Source organism: Anabrus simplex, chromosome 1 (assembly GCF_040414725.1).
Source record: "Anabrus simplex isolate iqAnaSimp1 chromosome 1, ASM4041472v1, whole genome shotgun sequence".
Classification (NCBI taxonomy): domain Eukaryota; kingdom Metazoa; phylum Arthropoda; class Insecta; order Orthoptera; family Tettigoniidae; genus Anabrus; species Anabrus simplex.
In genome coordinates this window covers 1,342,362,982-1,342,388,765 of record NC_090265.1, presented here as the reverse complement: position 1 = coordinate 1,342,388,765, position 25,784 = coordinate 1,342,362,982, and the positions used below count along the sequence as shown (strand labels likewise).

General features: G+C 37.1%; 1 protein-coding gene across 4 annotated transcripts in view; it reads left to right on the top strand.

Moving 5' to 3' along the window:
- The window catches only part of Sec10 (Exocyst complex component Sec10), a 324,790-nt gene that overhangs the window by 96,368 nt on the left and 202,638 nt on the right, over positions 1-25,784 (top strand). For all 4 annotated transcript variants that reach the window (XM_067137790.2, XM_067137791.2, XM_067137794.2 and 1 more), the window contains exon 7: positions 21,129-21,269. In XM_067137790.2, coding sequence (XP_066993891.1) covers positions 21,129-21,269 — 141 coding nt within the window. The remainder of the gene's footprint in view (positions 1-21,128; positions 21,270-25,784) is intronic.

Sequence of the window (25,784 nt, the reverse complement as noted above, 5' to 3'; positions counted from 1 at the left end):
ACAGAATTCAATGTGGTATGTTCACACATTTTTCCACATAGTGTGCACTCAGTCTATACTTGGGTCATGGAAGTGTTTTGATTTGCAGAGTAGGTGATGAAAACTGTAAACTGCTAATCTTGTAATGACATGTCTTAATTCAAAATTAGCTTTTGTCCATGAGTGATCTATCATTGTCCCTGTGCCATAGAAGTCTGGTTGGACTTCTTCTCTCTTCTCTGTCAGTTTTGCCAGCAGTTTCTCTGATGCACTGGTGTTCGGTAGGGGCATACTTGTCCTGAGATCTTCTACAAGAAATTATTCCCTCTAACCGAAAAGTTTGGACCCATGTTTTTATTTTGTCTACTGGATTTAGATGGTCTTATATGGTAAATTGCTGCTCTCCATCTGTTTCCTAGATTTGTATGTATATTTCACTCCTGCTAGCTTTCTTAGCTGATCATTCAATGGGATTTATGTGTAATTAGGACCTGCATCCTGCTTCAGTGAAAATTGCTGCTCTGAAAAATGGTTACAAATATATTAAACAAATTTTTCTTCTTTCTTGAAACTTTTTGAGCTGGTAGGCAGCAGTCTTTCAACCACCTTTCATCTGTCTGGATCTTTCTTTGTTTTGTCTCTGAGTATGTCTTGAGAACATCTGCCCTTCTGGTACGCAAACAAAAACAAACAGATATCTTCGTATTTACTGCCTAACCATTTTAGGAAGATGTTATGCTGTAAGTTATTAAGCAATGGCAATCATAAGTGCACTCTCTAAATTATACGAAAATAAAACTTCTGCAAAACACAAAGTTGGCATTGTGACCCAGTAAAACTATTACATGAGCTATAATCTGCACACATTGTGCCTCCGTATACTGTACTGTAGTTGCTAAGCAGGCAGGTCTTGTGTGTGAGGTGGGAGGTTTGAATCCAGGCCGAGGATACTTTTTCAGTTTCCGTTTTTGTAATTTTTACCTCATTTTACGCGAGATATCATCTTCTATACATATTTTCGGTGAATGACAGTGTATGTTGCCCTACGAAGGACGATTTGACATCAGAGCCACATAAATACAGAATAGGAAGTAGGGAGAACCAAACTATGCTGACAATGTTTAGCTATGGTAGCAAATCCTTGAAATGATGATCTCCATTGTTTAGCACATCTGGGCCCACTGCTGAATAGGCCTTATAGCATGCTGAAGCATGTCCGGTGTTCTTTATCTAGAAATTTTGGTGAGGAGTTGCCGGAGATGCTCGGAATTTCCTGGCGCTTCAGTGTAAACTATTTGTTTCAAATGCCTCTACAGGAAGAAGTCCAATGGCGTTAAATCTGGTGGCCTGGTGGGCCAGGAAATCGTTCCTCCACTTCCTGTCCATGTTCCTGGATAAGTCTTATTCAGATGGTGACGGGCAGCTAACATTGAATGTGGTGGAGCTCCATCCTGTTGAAATATAATCATTAAATGATCTCCAAGTGCTACATCCTCCAGCAGTAGTGGAAGTTCATGGCAGAGAAAGTGCTGGTAGCGAGTGCCTGTTAAATGACCGTTGAGCAAATGCAGTCCGATAAGGCGATCACCCAAGATCCCACACATACATTCACTCTCCATTTTACATGATAGGTTGCCTCTCGCATCATTGAGGATTGTCAGCACTCCAATAGTGCATATTGAGGCAGTTCACGGTTTGATTATTGTGGAATCGCGATTCATTCGAGAACAAGATTTTCAACAAGAATGCTACATTGTTTTGCACATTTCCTAATAGCCACTGACAGAAATTCATTCAAACTTCGAAATTTCACCTGTGGAGCTCTTGGTGTAGCTGTAGATGGTAGGGTATGTGCATGCAGTATTCGCCATACGGATGGCAGGCTGATGTTCAACTGTTGTACAGTTGCCTGTGTATTTGTGTATGGATTATTGTAAGCTGTGTCTAGGACTGCCTTCTCATTCTCACCAGATGTTAGTTTTCTCTTGGACAAGTCGTACTCTATGAATCATGCCTGTTGTTGGTACGTGTCTCTTAACACTGCTGAAAGTCTTTGCCAGTCAGATGTCGCCTGTCTGGATACCTTTCTTCCCCATAGATACAGAGCATGTTCATGTATTCATCCATGGAAAACATGACGAATGACTGAAGTGACTCATTCAAGCTATATAGCAGTTGAGCGCACAATTTCAAGAACAGCGGCATTCTACTATTTGCATGTGGCACATACTGGACTGTGCCCAAGTATTAAATCATCATATCGATGCAGAAAAATGTGAAAGATGTAGTATTCAAACCATCAATGATATGTTCCATTTATTGCTAGTCTAGAAATCTAACTGCATGTGTTATGGTGGAAGAGTGAGTGTGTGCTTGTGGTATGAGTAGATTAGAGTATATTACTCTGTCAGTTCACTATTTCATATGCTCTTCACGTCACTGTAACCTCGTTTTAAGCATTAATTTTGCGCTTTGCTACACCCGGTCACTAGGCACGGCATATTAACGTAGTGACATGGTAGACTGACGTAGATAATTGATTTAAACTATGTGTGTTTTGGACAAATTATAGCAACTGTTGGGCATGATTATAATTGAAAACCTGAAATAAATAAGGCTCTAAGCACCAAAGTTACACATTTTGAGATATTGTGTGAAATGGAATCTACACGCCAAGCCTAACAGTGTAGAAAAGGCTCGAACTGCCACGAATGATGGTGTAGTAACAATATCTATCAACAGATGGCATGCTCTGTGCTCCACGACAGTGCCTTTTATACTTTCATTTTCCTTAAAACTATTTATTTTGGCACTTAGAGCCTTCTTTATTTCAAGTCTTCAGTTGCTTAAATGCTGAGCTTACAGGGCATTAGAATCACAAAGGATGTCAGTATTGAAATATCAACCTTACAACATTTTCACATGTTTTTTGGGCTGCATAAAATAAAATTAGTAGGCACAAGAGCATCACCCGGTATATTCAGTTGGAGAGGCTGCCTCCTGGACCTAATAGCTTTCCAGTTTCCTGTTGAGGTCTCCTCCCCTAGCCTTCGAAATTCCCTCTTCATTCCACAAGGCAGTAGGTCCTGTTGTTCTAATTACCGTTAACAGAAGGGTTGTCTCCTCTGCTAGATCTACCACACCAAAGTCTTTCTTCCCCCCCATCACTATCTTTGAGGTCTTCGCCTGTACCCAGGCAAGGGTCCCCATAAACAGGATGCTACCACCCAAGCCAAGTGGACCCAGATTTTTTTAATGAGATTTACTCCTCTGCCTCCTTCTCCATCATTTGCAAGATGGGGCCCTAGGCTTGATATCAGTAGAGCAAAGTTAAACAAATTTCAAAATGAGAAGAAAGAGGAATGAATAGGCATTGGCTTTCAAAAGTAATAGGATGAAATGTCAATGTATCACTGGCCAATTTACCTACACATCTGGGGTGGTTTGGCAGAAATTATATTTTCCAAGTATGTGAAGAGGGGGAAGAGGATTTTGCTCCTACATTGCTATAGTCCTATGGATTGTATTTTTTATTAGTCAGAATAAATCTCTTAAGAAACAGGAGGGCAGGGAAGTGGATAGGCATCCCAACATAAGGAAAAACAATTCTATCTGGACTATGTACACAATTTTCCTGTGTTGAGTATTCAGCCCAGAGGCTGGTTGGATCCTCAACAGCTCTACCATCAGCAGTCATAGAGGGCCTAGGCATCACTGATGAGGTGCACTAGGGAGAAGAAGACTGATGTAGTTTCCTGTTGCTTTCCTAACTATGCCACAAGTTGCTATTGCATGAAAGTCTTCTAATACCATTGAAATGAATGCACCATCTGACTCTGTGAGCAATTTTTTTACACCATTCATAATGGACTGGCTGCATAAGGAATGGCATTATTAGCATCGCTCATATCTCACTTTCATATTGTCAAAGCCAAGGATGAAACTGAGACAGGTCAACAATAGTAACAAATTTTTTTCCAGCCTATACCAGAACAAGAGGCTGCCTGGCTGAGGTGGTGAGGGTGCCCTCCAAGGGCTTTCATGTCCTGTTCTGAGTTGACTTTTTTTTTTTTTGCTATACCAGAAGACATAGTACACTGTAAACACTATGTTTTGCCATTAAAGGCAATCCCCCTAAAAGCAATGCAAAATACTCAAAATACTGTTGCATGCTGCTTCATAAAATTCATAGTTTGCTTGAAGGTAAGAACCTGGACAGAGCAAATCAATCAATCAATCAATCAATCAATCAATCAATCAATCAATCAATACTGTTCTGCATTTAGGGCAGTCGCCCAGGTGGCAGATTCCCTATCTGTTGCTTTCCTAGCCTTTTCCGAAATGATTTCAAAGAAATTGGAAATTTATTGAACATCTCCCTTGGTAAGTTGGTAAGCATACAAGGTTCCAGGCAGCAGGGAGAACTGTAGGCTTTCTGGTGGCCGGTATCTACTGAGAGGGCATCGTCAGGAAATAAGGTTTTCACAGTAGATGTTTGTCCAAAAACTGTCTTCAGCGTGTCTGGAAGTTATGGACAACATTGGGTCCTTCAATCAAACATTGTGGCCTTGCTAAATTAAATTGTCCTTGCAATATAATTTTGAACATAGTCCAATAAATTCTGCAATCTTCTTAATACTGGAATCCTTTCAATTATTCTTGAAAATTACATTCACTTCAGCATTACTTTAATTATAAAATTTAAAAATATATTTGTAATAGAGGTTTATAGTTTCCTTCTTTTAGATGAGCCACAGTACTTTCTTAATACAGTTCTATTCAATTTTCCTTTCTGTTTATTGATTGGCATAAATTGTTAATACTTAAATTTCTTCAGTACCAGCAACAGCTTTTTCAACATCATGGCATTTTCTCAATATCCTTCTGTAATTAAATTGTAGCTGATTGTTCAGGCCTATAATTAGCTGCTACTTGCAAAAATATGTTTTGGAAACATAGGTGTTATTTTTTACCCAATCAAGTTTTTTGAAAATAACAAAACAAAAATAAAGGAGAGAGCCCACACCAAGTACACAGATTGTGTAGCTGTTCCCAGCCTGAAGATGATGTTCCATAGTTACTTATTTTCACACCATGGAAATACTGGGTCTATGCCTTAATGAAGAGCATGGTTGATACCTTCCCAGCCCAAGATGGCCCTTTCCCACTCCAACTTCATCAGATATATATATATATATGTTAGTGCAACTGAACTGGCATAAGGAACACCCAAAAACAAACAAGTCACAAATGAGCAAATACGAGAACAAGAAACAAGTACTACTTACCTTGCCCGCAGTGATTTAATAAATTAGAGGTAAAAAGACCAGGACTCAAATGAAAATACACTGACAAGCAACTAATGATACTCAGTAACTTATACCAAATGATAAGACCTTTCTAAGGTGGAAACAATATATTTAATAACTAGTAAAAATTTAACTTACAGTTAAGCAAAATGGGAGATGGTTCAAATACTCATAGTATTTAGCAAAGATTAATATATATATATATATTGATGCTAACAGAAAATAATTCTCATATAAATCTCAAATACTGGCCAGTAAGTAACATAGTTCCTTTTGATAGTTACAGTTAATTTGATCCAATTGAAAAAAAAAAAAATTGTATAATGAACTTAATGAAAGTTGAAATTTGTTTCAAGCTAATAACCTGCACAGTAAAATGGTTAAATTATAATCATGGTAACAAGTTCAAATTTCAAATGCATTTCAAATGCAACCTCAATGGAAGTTGAAATTAATCTCTAATTAAGCCTTCAAATTGAATGATTAAATATAATATCATAGTAAAACATTCCCCGATATAATCACATAACGTTAAAGAAAATATGAGTTTTCCACCAAAACTGCCGAACAAAATTACACACGAAAGGGAATGAAGTTGACCAAGGCAAGCTACTACTAACATCAGACAAGGCTTAACCAAAGCATGATTTTTTTAAAAAATTTAAAAAAAGGAAAATCTACGCTAGTAATAACGGGAAAGGAAGAAAACACAACACAGATGTGGATCAGACTGGTGAGTGGCTAAAAAATATAAATTAAGATAGGAGAATCAAATTTCAATTCTCTACATACCACGGTGATGGTGATGATGATGATAATAATAATAATAATAATAATAATAATAATAATAATAATAATAATAATAATAATAATAATAATAATAATAATAATAATAATAATAATAATAATAATAATAATAAGAAGAAGAAGAAGAAGAAGAAGAAGAAGAAGAAGAAGAAGAAGAAGAAGAAGAAGAAGAAGAAGAAGAAGAAGAAGAAGAAGAAGAAGAAGAAGAAGAAGAAGAAGAAGAAGAAGAAGAAGAAGAAGAAGAAGAAGAAGAAGAAGAAGAAGAAGAAGAAGAAGAAGAAGAAGAAGAAGAAGAAGAAGAAGAAGAAGAAGAAGAAGAAGAAGAAGAAGAAGAAGAAGAAGAAGAAGAAGAAGAAGAAGAAGAAGAAGAAGAAGAAGAAGAAGAAGAAGAAGAAGAAGAAGAAGAAGAAGAAGAAGAAGTACATTAGATTCTATTATTTAGATTTCATTGTATACAATCATTTAATTTAACAGAGGACAAAATCATGGTTATTGAATTTAATGTAAGGTGGCCTTGGAAGCAACATGATGGACTTATGAGGTAACATTTAAACACCCAACACAAGAAGAAGAAGAAGGATCCCATTATGAGAAAATACCAAACACAGGCAAAACCCACAATATAATAATAATAATAATAATAATACAAATAGAGTTCACATTACAAGCATACGAACAAATGAGGTAGAATAAAATACCCCAAAATGAAACCAGGAGAAAAAAATCAAACACCAGCAAGAATTCCAATTAAATAAAGACTTGCAGGGTAACCTTTACTCTCATAGGCCCACATACCACAATTCCAAATCACCTCAGTTACAATTTAGAATGTTTTTAAACATTTATGAAAAGTTGATTCGTATAATTCATCCACTTAATCATTCTTGGAGTTAATTTAGAATTAAAATCGCCGGCGAGTCTTTGCAGGTTATATGAAATCAACAATTGTTTCTTCTTCTCATGGAGTCATTAATGGCTTGGGTAGACACCTTCTTCTTAAAACGTTGTTCTCGAATGGAGGTTAACGATCCATACAGCCAGCTCTGATCTTGACATTGCAGCACAAAAGACCTCCTCCGATGTACAACAATGCCATCTTCGGATATCCTTCAACCACTAGTTTCTTCGTCTTCCAATAGACCTTTTCTCATGAATTTTCCCTTCAATAATTAATTGTGGTAACTGGTATTTATTGCCTCTCATATGTCCCAAGTATCTTGTTTTTAGCTTTTTATAACAAGCAATAGTTCTCTTTGCTTTTCCATCTGGTGAAGGACCTCAGTATTTGAAGCTTCCAGTATCCATGGTATATGTAGAATACGTCTGTACAAACACATTTCAAATGCCTAAATTCGTTTCTCAGTATTTGGGTCCAAGGTCCAATTTTCACACCCGTAAAGGAGGACAAAGAATATGTAATAGCGGATCATTCTGATTCTCAGTGATAAGCTGATCGTATGAAGAATTTTTTCATATCAGTGAATTTTTTCTGGGCTTGTTCTATTCTAGATTTAACCTCTTTCTCAGTCACATTGACTGTCCACAATAGTGCCTAAATATTTGAAGGAGAATACTTGCTCAACTGTTTTTCCATTTATTATGAGGGTTATTGACTTTTTCCTTTTAGAGAATAGAGAATTAGTGTGTTAATAAATAGGCCATATTCCTCACTGCATTGAACTAGGTGGTTTATCATGCACTGAAGGGCAGGTAGCTCATCTGCTATGACGACAGTGTCATCCGCATATCTAATATTGTTAATAACTTTTCCATTTATCGTGATCCCTCCACAATCATCCGCCAATGCTTCCTTGAAGATTGCCTCAGAATAAATATTGAACAGAAGAGGAGATAATACACAACCTTGATGTACACCTTTTCTGATTGAAGTTGTTCCTGATTTTGACATCAGCTGTCTGATTCCAGTTTAGATTACTGATTATATGTAGATCATTGCGATCAATACAGAGTTGTTGTTGAATCATTTTTTTTAGTTTACTCAAACTTGAGGTAAAATGCTCCTGCATTAATCCACCGGGCTGTAGAATAGGTTAGTTTATGAACAAAAAAGTTTGAAATTACTTACATCAGCCGAGACGAAAATAAAGAAGGTAATCCATACCTTGTGATATACCAGGATCATCACACTGCCGTTTGTAAATTTTAACACATTAAAACACTTTGATCTACATTTTTAAAAAATCAAAACTAGATTTACATATAGAAAATTAAGTGTGATGATATCTTAAATCAGTCTATCCTGGAGTATCAAACTCCATTCCGTCGACCACAGGACGTTTCCCAAAGGACACGCACATATGCACATCCATCTTCGATTACAGGCACGGGCAAAGTGCTCAGTAACGAGCTTGCTCAAACAAGAAGCAGCTCAGCACATGTGTGCTAGTGTTTATCTTTCTGAGAGGCCAATCGCTGCATGCCATTAAGGACACAACAATTACATATCACACATTTTAAATAATTAGGAACCGTGGAATTACACCAATTAAAGAGGCGTACCAAATAATGGATGGTTAAACAGGAATAGTTTCCCAATACACAGGTTAAATATGCTCTAAGTAATAGTGTTTCACCAATCCACATTACAGCAACATTAAACCAGTAGCAGAAAAATAATAAAAACATACTGCATAACATATTCTGCTCATTAAGAGCCCTGACCTGCCAAGAGAACTGTTGTCTAGTCAGGTGGCTTGTAAATGCTGAAGTGAATACATGGTGCATGTGACAGCATGCTCAGGCATTGTTTTGGTTTTCTCAACTGGGTACGCTGCCTCTTGTATCAGACATCACTTAAGTTGATTCCACTCCTCAGTCTAGAATTGGATTCCTTGGTCAAGATGGGAATCAAATTGACAGCTACCATTAAGGGGCAGGTGTGGTTTCCCAACTACACCATTGGCATCTTGTGTGTGACATTTACAAGTCTAAATGCACTACAAAGTTCTGTAGTGAGTTTCGACAAAAACAGAATCGTTCTTGTCTGAGAGCTTTTATTACTAACCGACATGCAGACAGCGATTGTTGATTGCTGTTTTTGCTCAAATATTGGCTGTTAAATGACCACCGCTGCACTTGTTTCAGCACTCCTATTTGGTATCCACTCCGCTTGCACTGAATGGGAATGGGAGCTAGAAAAAGCCTAACCATTACTTCACTGGACAGCTACACGGAGAGAGCAGACTTATAAAGAAAATTAATTTTAGTGCATGGAAAGTTCAAACTCTGATGGCCATTGACGCAGACACTCGACCCAACATTGAACAGAAATTGTGGCTTGTGAATTGAACATTTTTGTCATTGGCATTGCTAAGTGAAACTAGACTACCAGGAAAGGGTCAGCATAAATAGCAAGGTGGTTAATTCACTTTCACTTTCACTTTCTTTTGGGAAAGGAAGATAAAAATGAATCCTCTATTCTTGGAGTTGGATTTGCAATCAAGTATGAATTTGTTGATTACCTCAATGAACTTCCTTCTGGAATGAGTGAAATAATCATGATGCTCCACCTCAAGCTTAGTAACAACTAGTGGGCTGCTGTAATCAGTATATGTGCTCTAACATCAGATGTTTTTAATGGCATATGACCTCCAGAGAGGCTTGGCACAGGTCTTTTATGGCAACTTGTGCTTCTGTGAGGATGGAGTGCTAACTAGGATGTTGGAACAGCAAATGCATCTAGTCCCTGAGCCAGAGGAATTAACCATTGAAGGTTAAAATTCCTGACCTGTACTTTAAATGAACCCAGGATCCTTTGGACTAAAGGCAATCTTGTTTACCAGTTAGCCACATAGCCATAGAAACATCATATGATGACCAGAAAGAAGACCTCTATCACTAGATTTAGCCCTAACAAATATATGTTGCTCCAACAAAATAATCCTTTTAGAAGACTTCAGTTCTCAGGTTAGTTGAGACACTGTTCCCTGAACATGAACAATCAGCAAAAAGGGTTTGGACAAAAGAAATTCTGATGAAATTCTTGAGCTTACTAAATTTTCGGAGTATATTCTCATCATTACAATCATAACCTTCCTAGCATTATTCCCGCACAGTGGCAGGACCCACTTTGTCAGCACATCCATCTTCCATTTTGACCTATCCAAGGCATTTTCTGAAGTGGAGTTCACATATTCTGTCTTATTATTTATAAATTTCATTTTCCGTATTGACAGATTCAAAATATAGATAAGAAAAGTGTTTTTCCACCAATCAATACACAATTTATTTTAAATAGATTAAACTAGTACCGGTTTCGGCTCTTTAACGGCCATCATCAGCTAGTACATGATTTGTTTCCAGCCATTAGACAATTCAAAAGTTGTTATTGTATTAGACATCCGGATGTCTAATGGGGGATGGAAATGTATACAGTAGCATGTAATTAAAATATCAGTAGTAAAGGTAAAAAGTTACAATAAAGTTAGAACATGAGTATGTAGGACATATTAAAACATATGGGCCATAATATAAAACACTTAAAAAGTTTTAACACATTAAAATTTGGTAAGTATAGGTAGACACTTGTTAAAAAATTTTAGTTCATGTTACATAAATTCCATTCTTCTATCTTCTGTGTAGTTCCTTTGCTTCTGTGTTATGTTGATTTTAGCTGTGTGAGGTAATCTTTGAGAATGTTCTGAAGCTGGTATGCGTCATATTGATATGGACCTTTGTCATGAAGAAATTTTTTATATTGTGTTATATATTCCAACTTGTGATGTACTCTGGTAAGTTTTAATATAGTAAACAGTAGGTCTTGAGTTTGAACTTAGAAGTAGTTGGTGGCAACACCTCTCTCGTCTACGTTTGTGGTTGTAGTCTGTCAAGATAAGGTAATATAAGTATACGTGTGTGTGTGTGTGTGTGTGTGTGTGTGTGTGTGTGTGTGTGTGTGTGTGTGTGGAAAGAGTACTTACTATAGTTGTTGTGGAAGTTTTGTGCCGATGTGTTTGAAGGCTTGTGTTCTACTGCGAGTGCATCCGGGGCTCATATTAGCTGTGGAGGGGAAGAAGGAGTGGCCGTTGGGGAAGTAGGGGCGGGGTCGGGCTTGTGATTCGTTGGTTTGTTGGAGCGTGTGTTTACTATTTTGAGGTAATCATTCTTTAATGCCGGAATGGCTTTGTCAAAAATGATGCTGGTTTTTTCAGTAATATCATTAATGTTATGATTGAGGTTAGCGTATTGGTCTAAGGAAATGTAGAAATCTTCGGTTATGTTGAGCAGTGGGCCCTTGGAGTTTATGTTTAGTATCGTCATGTCGTTATTGATGTTTGTGAAACTATGCTTGGATTCTTCTACATGTTGGCCTATTCAGACACGCAAAAAACAAAACAGGACTAATGAAATTTGGTTAAAAGAAGAAATAAAATTCCTATATCGTAAGAAACAACACCTTAATAATGAACTTTATACTCAACACACCTGGAAGCATCCCATGAACTCCCACACAGCTATTGGAATTACTTTCAACGAATTTCCAGAGAAAAAATAGAAGACTTAGCCATAAAGAAACAAAACACACTAAACAAAAAACTGGAAACACTGAAACAGCAACAAAGTAAACCAAAGCCACTAACCATAATCCAAAACAAAGATCCCTCTCTTCCTAACAAGGATTCCCAACATAAATTCCATCCGCCTATAAAAAATCTTACGCAAACCGTATTTGACGACGTAGAAATGGATATGTTGAGCAGGGGACCCCAACACAACTGGGGTAATGCATCATCCTACCAGAATATTATAACTACCATTACCGAAACAGAACTTGCTTTACAAAGGATCCCATATGACGTACGAGATGAAGTTAGACACGAAATCAGTAGAAAGATCCCGCAATACATCAATAACATTCACAATAATAACCTAAACATGAATACCACCAATAGATCAAACTTAAACAAACTTAAAAATAAAATAAAACAGAACAATTTACTAGTAACGAAGGCCGACAAAGGCAACACTGCGGTCATTATGGATAAAAATGAATACATAACAAAGACTAAAAAATGTTTCCAAGACAATACTTTTTCTATTAAACACCGAGATCCAACCAATAACATACAAAGGAATTTAAAAATTTTACTTAAAAACACACACTTTCTTCACACCGAAACTGAATCTGCTAAACTCATAACAATGAACCCCCAATTACCGTCCGCGAAAGCCTACCCAAAAATACATACAGTAAAGAAGACGTACCTATGAGACCAATTATAAACTATAGAGCCAGTCCAACCTACAAATTATCACAATTCATCCAAAAAATTTTAAAAAAGCACTATACATTTTTAGCAAACAAAAAAATACTAAACTCAATAGATTTCTGCAACAGAACCAAAGAGCTAAAGATCGAACAACCCTTGCTTCATTTGACATAATAAATATGTACCCTAACATTCCTGTTAAACAAACAATCAAAATAATAGAATCTAACCTAAAAAACAATAGCAACTTGAGCACCTTAGAAATAAACGAATTCATAAACTTACTTGAATTCGCCATAAACAATAACTATTTCAGATTTCACGATACCATTTATCAGCAACAAGGCCTACCTATGGGGTCTCCTGCCTCCGGAATATTAGCAGAAATATATATAGATTACTTAGAACACACGTCAATCAAAGAAATAGATAATATACATTTTTGGTGCAGATTTGTTGACGATATCTTCGTAATTTCAGATAATAGATCCACTGACGCACAAGCTATACTAGACAAACTTAACACTCTAGATCCCCAAATTAAATTCACCAAAGAAACAGAAAATAACCGTACACTAAATTACCTAGACTTAACAATAACCAGACACGACAACCACTTATCTTACAAGATCTACAGGAAACCCACACACACCTCAAATACAATAAAAAATGACTCCATTCATCCCAATACACAAAAAAGAGCAGCCTATTATAGTATGATTTATAGAGCTTTTAACATCCCAATGACAACAGAAGACCAAAACAATGAATTGAAGTTAATCCACGACATAGCTAAGCATAACGGATACAGCAAAGAAATGGTCAACAAAATCATTCACAAAATAAAATCACAACCTAAAACTAAATTAGCAAAAACAGCCAAACCTAAAAAAGACTATGCCCTATTTACCTTTAACAACACCCATATATATACTATAACTAATATTTTCAAGAAGCACAACATGAAAATAGCATTCAAAACCACACACAATAGTACCAACATTATACATAATACTAAAACAGTCGATAATAACAATAAATACAACCAATCAGGTGTCTACCGTATCAAATGTAACAACTGTGACACAAGTTACATAGGACGTACAGGCAGAAACTTCACCATCCGCTACAATGAACATATAAATGCAGAAAAACATAACCATTTCTCATCAATAGGCCAACATGTAGAAGAATCCAAGCATAGTTTCACAAACATCAATAACGACATGACGATACTAAACATAAACTCCAAGGGCCCACTGCTCAACATAACCGAAGATTTCTACATTTCCTTAGACCAATACGCTAACCCCAATCATAACATTAATGATATTACTGAAAAAACCAGCATCATTTTTGACAAAGCCATTCCGGCATTAAAAAATGATTACCTCAACATAGTAAACACACGCTCCAACAAACCAACGAATCACAAGCCCGACCCCGCCCCTACTTCCCCAACGGCCACTCCTTCTTCCCCTCCACAGCTAATATGAGCCCCAGACGCACTCGCAGTAGAACACAACAAGCCTTCAAACACATCGGCACAAGACTTCCACAACAACTATAGTAAGTACTCTTTCCATATACACACCAGGCATTCCTACACACACACACACACACACACACACACACACACACACACACACACACACACACACACACACACACACACACACACACACACCACTGGTATACTTATATTACCTTATCTTGACAGACTACAACCACAAACGTAGACGAGAGAGGTGTTGCCACCAACTACTTCTAAGTTCAAACTCAAGACCTACTGTTTACTATATTAAAACTTACCAGAGTACATCACAAGTTGGAATATATAACACAATATAAAAAATTTCTTCATGACAAAGGTCCATATCAATATGACGCATACCAGCTTCAGAACATTCTCAAAGATTACCTCACACAGCTAAAATCAACATAACATAGAAGCAAAGGAACTACACAGAAGATAGAAGAATGGAATTTATGTAACATGAACAAAAAATTTTTAACAAGTGTCTACCTATACTTACCAAATTTTAATGTGTTAAAACTTTTTAAGTGTTTTATATTATGGCCCATATGTTTTAATGTCCTACATACTCATGTTCTAACTTATTGTAACTTTTTACCTTGACTACTGATATTTTAATTACATGCTACTGTATACATTTCCATCCCCCATTAGACATCCGGATGTCTAATACAATAACAACTTTTGAATTGTCTAATGGCTGGAAACAAATCATGTACTAGCTGATGATGGCCGTTAAAGAGCCGAAACCGGTATTAGTTTAATCTATTTAAAATAAATTGTGTATTGATTGGTGGAAAAACACTTTTCTTATCTATACACATATTCTGTCACCGTTAATGTGATCCATCCGGGTTTTTTTCGTCGACTACACAGTTGCTGGCCTTAGGCTACAGACTCATGGCTGTCCTTGCTACAGAGCTTTCTTTTCTGCAAAAAAGTCTCCTTACTATTCAAATCTACCTTCCTATAGTTTCTCTACAATTGGCGTGGTTCCCAGTCATCGTCGAACATAATCATTCTTTGCGTGGTCAGATCATGTTAGTCCAAGGCTTCATCGCAGCATTCTCATTTTCATTGCATGTAGAACCTGCTTATGATTTGATGGCCAGCACTCCTGTCCGTAGAGGGTGACTTGGCGACATACATACCTGTATACCTTTTACTGAGGCGTAGAGTTTTCCGATGATCACACACGACCCCCGGTCACTTGATGCTATTTCAGGTTGGTTGAGACATCCAGGTAGCATTGACTTGAGTGTGGCCATCTGGAAGGCTGTCACCATTGCTGCATGTGAGCGAGCCGAGGTATTTGAATTGCTTCATTTAAAAAAAATTTTCTCCACTGGCGCAGATGGTAACATCAGTTTGTGTACCATATTCCACATACTCCGTCTTGAGATTAAGTCAAAGCCCAAATTCACCAAGCTGTTCTTTCTTTAACTGCGTTTTCTCTTGGAAGCCTTCACATCATACATTCACCAAAAAGATGTCATTGGAGTAGAGGAGTATCCACAGGTGGGGTGTTTGCTGGTCACACGTAATAGGGTGAAAATGCTGATCCCTAATATATTCCAGTATTGATGGTGAAGAGAGGCTATATTCCTTGTTACAAATGTCATTGTGGTCCGCATTGACAGTTACCAGTTACAAAATAAAATGTTAATTAATCTCAACATAATCAATATTTGTATTACTTGTGATGACTTAACAATTGGTCAGTACATGTTTCGGCTTGTTTCAAGCTATCATCAACTGACAAACAATGCTAAAGAGTAATCATTCTCTTATAGACTAAAAGACATACGTAAAATATACATTAAAAACATATGAACCTTCATGAGGATGACTTAAAATATTGTCTCTTGAAAACAGTGGAATCATATGTTAAAATCAATGTACATAAAATAATAGACCCTTCTTAGGAATTCTTCATATCAATGTTTCTTACAAAAAGAGTGTCTAAAACACTGCACATGAATTTGGGGATGAGTGCATGAATCCTCTGTTGTGAGCACTCGCTAGATCAATTAACATAAAGGGAGGTGTGCATTTTCATGTGGTTTGAAGTTAAAGAATGTGTGTTGTTCATGAAATTGCTCATATAATACCGACCTTGGACTTTTCTTAGATTTAATTATTCACTTTATAATCATTTAAATTAGTTCATTTAGTTAACTATCTTACTATGCTTTCATAACTAGTTTAGGTTGCTTGTTAATGTAAGTAAAATTCTGATTTTGGACTCTTCTTAGATTTCATTACTCATTTTATAATTATTCAAGTTAGTACACTGCATATCTTAGGAAATTCTTAAAAATTTATGCTTCTTGGCGAAGAGAACATCCTGTTGAATGTGTTTCGTTGGATGTGCAGCAGAGTTGGGCAAAGCAACACTGCTGGCTGTTTTGAAACATTGGATATGGTACAGCGAATTGCTTTGAAGCAGTGCGTCGGCACACGGTGCACTTCCGTCTCGGACTGCAAGAGGAACAGTGTTCCTTATAGGGGTACCTAGACAGTGTTTCACAATGACGTGGTGAAGCAGTGTGTCGACACATGGCGCACTTCTGTCTCAGACTGCAAGAGAAGCAGTGTTGTACCTTGACTGACAGTGTCTCGCGATGGCATAGTGAAGCAGTGTGTCCGTCTCGGACTGGAAGAGCAGCAGTATTTCACGATGGCGTGGTGAAACATGAACCACGCTTCAAAGCTAACTTCAATTCACCGAATAAAATGTTCCACGTTCTGATAATGATAAAATATGAGGTTCATGAAATATTTAACGAACAAATGTACAAAATACAGTATGATAATTAATAGATGATGTTCAGTATAATAAGTACCAATATACAGTAATAAACTGCGTTTGCTTCCTCACTGCGCGCTTACAATGATATTAAAAGAGATCAGTTTTACGGTTAAAAGCACTCTAAAACAGTAACTTATTTGAATAATTATAAAATGATTAATGAAATTAAAGAATAATTCAAAATAGATATTCTGTGTACAGCAACAAATTTAATCTAATCCAGTTACAAAAGCATAGTAGCCTAAGTAAATTAACTAATTTGAATAATTATAAAATGAGTAATGAAATCTAAGAAGAGTCCAAAATCAGAATTTTACTTACATTAACAAGCAACCTAAACTAGTTATGAAAGCATAGTAAGATAGTTAACTAAATGAACTAATTTAAATGATTATAAAGTGAATAATTAAATCTAAGAAAAGTCCAAGGTCGGTATTATATGAGCAGTAACAGATTTGACCTAATTTTAAAATCTACTTCAAATTGAAGTTTAAAAACATAATTTTGAATCTTTTGCACTTGACAAACGAAAGCGTCTTCCTGTTATAGTATAACCCTGCTTTGAAAATAATAATGTCCTTTTTATGTACAAAACAGACGTTACATTGCCGAATACATTATTATTTTAGTAACTTGACTGGCGGTTCGGAATATGAAGTGTCTGTTCAGGAATGTCGGCTCATCTTCAGGGCAATATCATGTAAAGTGTTACTATTGAGGCGAGGGGATAAAAAAAAGCACTGTTACTCTTTCAAAGCATTGATGTAGCTGACATATACGGAACGACTGGAGTTTCTGTTCACGCGACATGACACACATAGCAAACTCACTGCTTCGAAACAATGAAGCGTTGTTGTGTCGAGGCATTGAGACAGCTGATTGCGCTGGCTCAGTGTTTTGAAGCATACTCACTCTAGCCAACTCTAATGTGAAGGGCATATTAAATTGTGAAACAGAACATAGACGTTGGTTTGATTAAATCCTTAAAATAGAAGTGAGTTTCCAATCAACATTTAAAAGTAAATTTCTCTATAATGTATGTTTATTCTCACTCTCAGATCTTGTGCATCTTAGACATTCATCTGATTTCTAAACTCATCCATTTGAACAATTTAGGCTGTATTGGCAGAACATCAGAAGATAAAGTATCCAGTTTGTTCCAAGACCATGCATCATCCAAATAATGAATCTGTTTTGTCAACAACATGTTGACCACATAATAGTTAATATCTACATTTCTTGCATCTCAATTTAGAAATTTTCACTTTTATTTTAAGGATTCAATCAAACCAAGGTCTATGTTCTGCTTCAAAATTTAATATGCTCTTCACATCCAACTAAACAGTGTTTCAAACAGAATGTTCTCTTCATCAAGAAGCACAAATTTTTTGGAATTTCCTAAGATGTGCAGTGTTTTAGTATGTTTTTAGCCTCATTTCAGAACACCACACATTCTTTAACTTCAAACCACATGAAAATGCACACCTCCCTTTATGTCAATTGATGTAACAAGTACTTATAATACAATAGGATTCATGCACTCATCACCAAATTCATGTGCAGTGTTTCAACATGACATTCCTTTTTAAGAAACATCAATTTTAAGAATTTGTGAGAAGGGTCAGTTATTTTATATTTATTGATTTTAAAATCCTATTCCACTGTTTGTGTTTTTTTGTGCTAGTGGCTTTATGTCGCACTGACACAGATGGTAGGTCTTAGGGTGACAATGGGATAGGAAAGGGCTAGGAGTTGGAAGGAAGCGGCTGTGGCCTTAATTAAGGTACAGCATTTGCCTGGTGTGAAAATGGGAAACTACGGAAAACCACCTTGAGGGCTGCCAACAGTGGGGTTTGAACCCACTATCTCCCGGATGCAAGCACACAGCTGCGCGCCCCTAACCGCACGCCCAACTCGCCCGGTCCACAATTTTCAAGAGGCATTAATATTTTAAGTTATCCTCGTGTTTTTAGTGTGTATTTTATGTATGTCTGTTAGTGGTTATAGCTGATAGCAGCTTGAAACAAGCCAAAATATGTACTGACCAATAATTGTAACTCATGATTTTAAGGTGGGGATAATTCCACCTAATCAATATTGCTTATTAAAAGTACAATATATTTATGCTTAAAAGTACACTATTTACTGTACTGGTTTTGATCTGTATCGATCATTGTAACTCGTCACAAATAATACAAGTATTGTTGCCATTGATGCTTTCACGGCCCGTACTTACAGATATGATACTGTATAGGCTTTTGGGCTTATGCCGTGTCAAGAAAACAAGGTGAAATTCTTTACATTTCGCAGAAAACTGGGCACTGCATCATCAGAAGAAATCTCGACTGTCCACGAGAAAGGCTTCTTAAACAATGACTCTTTAAATTTAGATGTTATAATAGAAGTGGAAATGGTACATTCATTCACCACCAGATGGCTCCCAGGACATAACACAGCGTTAGCGTTCAAAGCAGAAGCTGACCGAACCATCAGAATCAGTCTAAAAGGTTCACATGTGTACAACACATATGACATTGACAGGTGTATGACATTGACGCAAGCCTGCAATGAAACATCACCATTTATACAATAGCCGAAGGTAATGGTTTCAGTAAAGCTTTCGTGAACAAAATTCTTAATAAATTGAAAAGTAAACCCATAACCACCTTAGAAAAATAATCTTCCCCTAAAGGGAAATTCACCACATTTACCTTAATAATAATAATAATAATAATAATAATAATAATAATAATAATAATAATAATAATAATAACATATATCCTATTTCAAACATCTTTAAAGAACACAAGTTAAAATTAGCTTTCAGGACCATTCACACCAATGCAAAATCATTCTTTAATTCTCATACTGTCAACAGCAACAAAAAATTCTCAAACAGTGGGATATACAAATTAAAATGCCAATCGTGTTTTTCAACATATGTTGGACAAACAGGCCATAGCTTCAATATGAGATACTCTGAACACCTCAGTGCTCTGAAGTACAACCGCTACTCAGTCATGAACGAACATTGTAGAATGAAAAAATCACAAACACACAACAATAGACCAAGATTTAAAGATCTTACACTATGAACAGAAAGGTCCCTTACTTAATATACTAGAGAATATTTATACAGATATCGACCAATATAAGAATCCTGTGCACAACTTAAATGAAATCAATGAAAAGAAAAATATGTTATTGGAAACCTTTGTCCCGCTTATCTGTGAACAATTTATTAATAAAAACAAGTTTCACTACCGACATTCTAGAACAAGCCCCGCACTTCCTTCAACACCCCCCCCCCCCCCCGTGACACTCCCCCCCCCCCGCCCCTTCCACTCCTTTCCTCCACCCAACCTATCGGCACAGATACACGGTAAGCCACACACAAGCTTAGTTGTCAATGTCTCTTGAGACTGACATCATTTCCATTCGAGACGACAACTTCTATTTACAAGTAAGTTAATTGAGTTTTCTTTTCTTACATTATTTTTTGACTCGTTTTCATCCAGTCATAATTCCTTTTCTCATTACAGATGTTACACACTTTTTAATCCATGGTATTGACGGTCTCACTACACTGCCTAGCAAGTTTTTCCTTTTAACAGTCAGCAAGTTTTATTTTGTCAATCAAGAACGACCCATCAGACGAGAGGACTTTGTACCTCTATGTTTTTAATTCATCAATCATGATCACTTTTATTTCACTTCATCAAGATTTTTAATTTGTTTGTGTTATGTAATAATCTGTTGTGCTACTGATGATGGCCTTGAGAATAGGCTGAAACATGTATAGACCTTGTTCCATCTAACAGATGAGTTGATTTGTATTGATAAGGAGGATTTTATAAATATCTTTATTTGTAAAGTAACAACCATCAATGTGGAATGAGATTTATAACTTGCAATTCCATCCTCATAGAAAGGACGGGGATGGGTTTGCAGCCAGTTCAAAAACAGACTCCTTTACTCATTGTCTCCTGTTTGAGTGGTGCAAACAGATGATAATCGCAGGGCAATAAATGTGGACTCTTAGCGGGAGAGTGGGGGGGATGTTGTCCATTTAATTTCTCTAGCCTATCACGGATTAAATAAGCAGTATACCCTACTCCTGCGAGACAAAATTTCGGCACCTCGGCATCTCCGAAAACCGTCAAAGTGGTTAGTGGGATGTAAAATCAATATTATTATTATTATTATTATTATTATTATTATTATTATTATTATTATTATTGTTGACATCAAGAGTACACTCATTCAGTTTTGGAGTGACTGTACATTGCTTTTAAAAAAATCGAGATTTTTTTTTTTTGTGACATAATATGCAGAACGGTTAATCGCGGGACGGATAACAGAGGTTTTACTGTAATTAACATAATAGGTCATCAGCAAGGGAATTTATAATTTAAATTTTTGCTATTATTCATTAAATTGTGTTGTGTTTTCAGGGAGCCTTTACCAGTAAGGACATTTTCCGGGATGTCATTCCATTGTGCGAGAAGAACTTTGCTATAATGAAAGAGGTATTCAGCAATCCAGAGCAAGTAATGGCAAAGTATGTCCTCAATATATATCACTTGAGATTTCAGGTATGTCAGCATTTATAAAAAGCTTTTATTTATTGTCTTTAATTGATATAAAAGGAGATCTTGCTCATTTAGTACACGAGACATTTGTTCTTGTTAATATTGTTTTTTATTATCAGTAATAGTAGTAGTAATAAATTCTCCCAATATTGGAAGGTGTTAAGTAAATAACTCAATTAATTTTTATGTGGGTTGTTCTTGTTGTTCCTACAGGCTTTCATTCTTTCCGAGAAGGCTTGTTTACGTTCTTCCGACCAGTTTGGTCTGTACTGTTTTTATTGTGGTTGTTTGTGTCTAAAGTTGTCTCTTTCTAGAATGTCTGTTGAACTTATGTCTGAATTTTTGAGGTCCTTTCGAAGTTCATTAAGCCAGGTTGTTGAGTTCTTAAGTGAGGTTACATAATGTATTATCCTTTGTGACAATCTATTTTCTAGCAGTCTAGTGAACTAGTTCGATAGAAGGCAGTTCGAGTTTAGGAAAGGTTATTCCACTGAAGCTCAACTTGTAGTATTCCAGCAAGATATAGCAGATATCTTGCATTCTGGAGGTCAGATGGACTGTATCGTGATTGACCTGTTTAAAGCATTTGATAGGGTAAATCATGGGAGACTACTGGCAAAAATGAGTGCAATTGGACTAGAGAGAAGAGTAACTGAATGGGTTGCTGTATTTCTAGAAAATAGATCTCAGAGAAGTAGAATAAGCGAAGCTTTATCTGACCCTGTAATAATTAAGAAGGGAATTCTTCAAGGCAGTATTATTGGACATTTTATGCTTTTTTTTGCTATTTGCTTAACGTTGCACCGACACAGATAGGTCTTACGGCGACGATGGGACAGGAAAGGCCTAGGAATGGGAAGGAAGCGGCCGTGGCCCTAATTAAGGTACAGCCCCAGCATTTGCCTGGTGTGAAAATGGGAAACCACGGAAAACCATCTTCAGGGCTGCCGACAGTGGGGTTTGAACCCACTATTTCCCAGATGCGAGCTCACAGCTGCACGCTGCTAACCGCACGGCCAACTCGCCCGGTATTTAAAAAAATTTTTTTGGATGTTTTCTTATATATATATATATATATAAAAATGATATGAGTAAAGAAGTGGAATCAGAGATAAGGCTTTTTGCGGATGATGTTATTCTGTATAAAGTAATAAATAAGTTACTAGATTGTGAGCAACTGCAAAATAACCTTGATAATGTTGCAAGATGGAGAGCAGGCAATGGTATGATGATAAACAAGGTTAAAAGTCGGGTTGTGAATTATACAAATAGGAACAGTCCTCTCAGTTGCAATTATTGCATTGATGGGGTGAAAGTTCCTTACGGGGATTACTGTAAGTACCTAGGTGTTAATATATGGAAAGATCTTCATTGGAATAGTCACATAAATGGGATTGTAAATAAAGGGTACAGATCTCTGCACATGGTTATGAGGGTGTTTAGGGGTTGTAGTAAGGATATAAAGGAGAGGGCATATAAGTCTCTGATAAGACCTTTTTTTCTTTTGCAAGCTGCTTAACGTCGCACCAACACAGATATGGCTGATGATATAGATGTTGATTCCCATAGGGAATCTGAAATATTTGTTCCGAATGAGTAAATTTATCATTGTTATTGAGCATTATAAATTTTCCAGCTAACTCATTCCTGGTTGCCAGTGTTTCGCCCCCGTGTGCTAGGCTGGGCTCATCAGTTGGTACCTAGCACACCTACCAAGACGCATGGCTAGTGCATACTGTGGAGGCCACTGCATAAGCTAATTGGAGCCACCGGCAGTGCCAATGCACTATGAGAGACTTTGTCTCATTACCAAAAAATTGATGCCTGCTTGGCCATCAGATGATATATAATAACGGACCATTTACATTGGTATTAGATATGTCTTATGGCGACGATGGGATATGAAAGGGCTAGGAGTGGGAAGGAAGCATCCATGGCCTTAATTGAGGTACAGCCCCAGCATGTGCCTCGTGTGAAAATGGGAAACCATGGAAAACAGAGCCATCTATAGTTAAAGCTGGAAGGTACGCTTGGCAACTCTGTATTTATCTGTCAAGCGGAGGCCGAGAGAAAAGGGGGCGTGTCCGATTTTGAATGACTTCACCCATATTCACTACATTTAGACCAGGGCCATCCAGCTATTGCGCTCCGAGAGCGCGCCCGCGCTTGGAGAGCACTGGGCGATCAGACGAGCGCTCCTTCCCCTACCACTCCTACAGTGTGGCAGCGAGGAGACCTGAGACGGACGATGTTCGGACCGCGCTGAATAGATATGTACGTACAGTCGTGTGTCCGACGGCTTTTGTGGGTTTGTTGACATCATATTGATAGGGCTGTTTTGCCATAACACATATACCGCATATACAAATCGAAAGGTACTCCGATGTATGGAATATGCAGGAAACGAAATCAAGTGTTAAGTAAAGAATGCAGTAATGCGATTTATTCAAAACTGAAATTATGAACATATCTGAGAGGTAAATTAAACAAAATTTTACCAATATTTTACCAAGATTCTTAAACAATGACGCGAGTTTCTATTGCTCATTGTTGGATGATGTTTACTTTTGGTAAGCTTAAGAACCGAAAAGAAACACTCCCAAATGTACGTTGAGCCGAACATTGATAGAACTTTACATGCATGTTTATATAAAAGGGGGTATTCTTCTTGCGGAAAACCGCTGTAAAATTCTTCCAAACTTTGTGACATTAGAAAGCGGTCTTTAAGACAAACATTGCACTGCAGTTCCAGCAACTCTAATTGAAATAGCTGTGGAGCACTGTCTGCACTAAGTGAAAATGTTCGAACAAATACATCTAACACCGCTTGGAGTTCTGATAATTCTGAAAATCTCTTTTCAAACTCTTCTTGTAATTGGCGAATTACCTGCAAGTAGGCCTACTCATCAAGGTCGACACCTTATTTCACTGTTTCAAGCAGTGGAAAATGTCCTGTGTTCCTTGCACGCAACTGGTTTTCCCACAAAATCAATTTTCTTTTGAACGCTTGAATTTATTCCACAAATCGCAGATATTGTGCTTTCCGCCCTGAAGCAAAGATTTTTTTTTTTTTTTTTTTTTTTTTTTTTCTCTATTGGATTTACGTCGCACCGACGCAGATATGTCTTATGGCGACGATGAAGCAGGAAAGGGATAGGACTGGGAAGGAAGCAGCCGTGGCCTTAATTAAGGTACAGCCCCAGCATTTGCCTGGTGTGAAAATGGGAAACCACAGAAAACCATCTTTAGGGCTGCCAAAAGTGGGGTTCTCCCGATTGCGAGCTCACAGCCCCACCTTAAGCCCTCTTCCTAAGCCATATATAATTTTATATATGTCATTTCAATACAAGAAACTGATTTCCTTGATTATAATTTTTACAACACCCCATTTATACTTTATTCTTTGTTAAAAATCTCTTAGTATGTATATTCCTTGTATTATTAACTATTACCATAATAACTTCTCTTTTCACTTGTTATTCTTTAAAATAACATTTTCTTTGCTCCAATACGGCTGATGATGACCCCTAGATGGGTCGAAACTAGTACCGTGTAATTTATAATTTTGTGAATATAGTTTAGTATTGAAAAGGTGGAAACATTTACGTTGTTATTATTATTAATTATATATTAGCTCACAGCTGCGCGCCCCGAACTGAACGGCCAACTCGCCCGGTGCTCTTTGAAGTGACGGTGCGCGAGTCCATGGGATGGATGAAAATTTACCACTCGCACAACTGTTTCGATTACATCTTTAAGTTTGGCGACTTTTGTACAGATTCCCTCCTGGTGTATCAAGCACTGGATCGCCGCCTTTAGGGTAGTACTGCTCTCAGTCAATTTTAATTTTACATAGCTGAGGGACCCCGTGCGTAGACTACGTAATGCAGCAGCTCCATCTGTCGTTACACTCGTCAACCGCTCCCATTTTAATCCCATTGACTCAAAACGCCCCCCACTGCTTTGAAAATATCGAAACCGGTAGTGGTGTCTTTGAGAGCTACCAAGTCTAGGAAATCCTCGGTGACCCAAATATCGTCATCTACCCCTCGAATGAAAATGAGCTGAGCTGTGTCCGCAATGTCGGTTGATTCATAGAGGGTGATGGAAAAGGATACAAAATTTGCTGCATTCTCCATTAATTGCTGTTTCATATCAACCGCTATATTGTCTATTCTGCGAGCCACAGTGTGAGGAGAAAGAAAGATTTTAGGAAATTTCTCAACTAGCTTCATAGGACAAATACATGCCGCCGCGTCCATTAGGTACTCCTTGATAACGTTCCCTTCCGCGAAGGGTTTCCTAGCTTTGGCAATTTGCGACGAACATTTGTAGCTTGTTCGTAAAGTGGGTCCACCAACCTCACTCTCCTCAATCTCCTGTCAGACAAAAATACGGCAAGTCACAACTTTCGTGTTCTTCAGATAATTCAATCATTTATTCATTCCCGTTTGTAAACAAGCATTTAAAAATTAAAACAATAATACTTACAGAACAGTGCTGTTTGAAGTTTTCTTT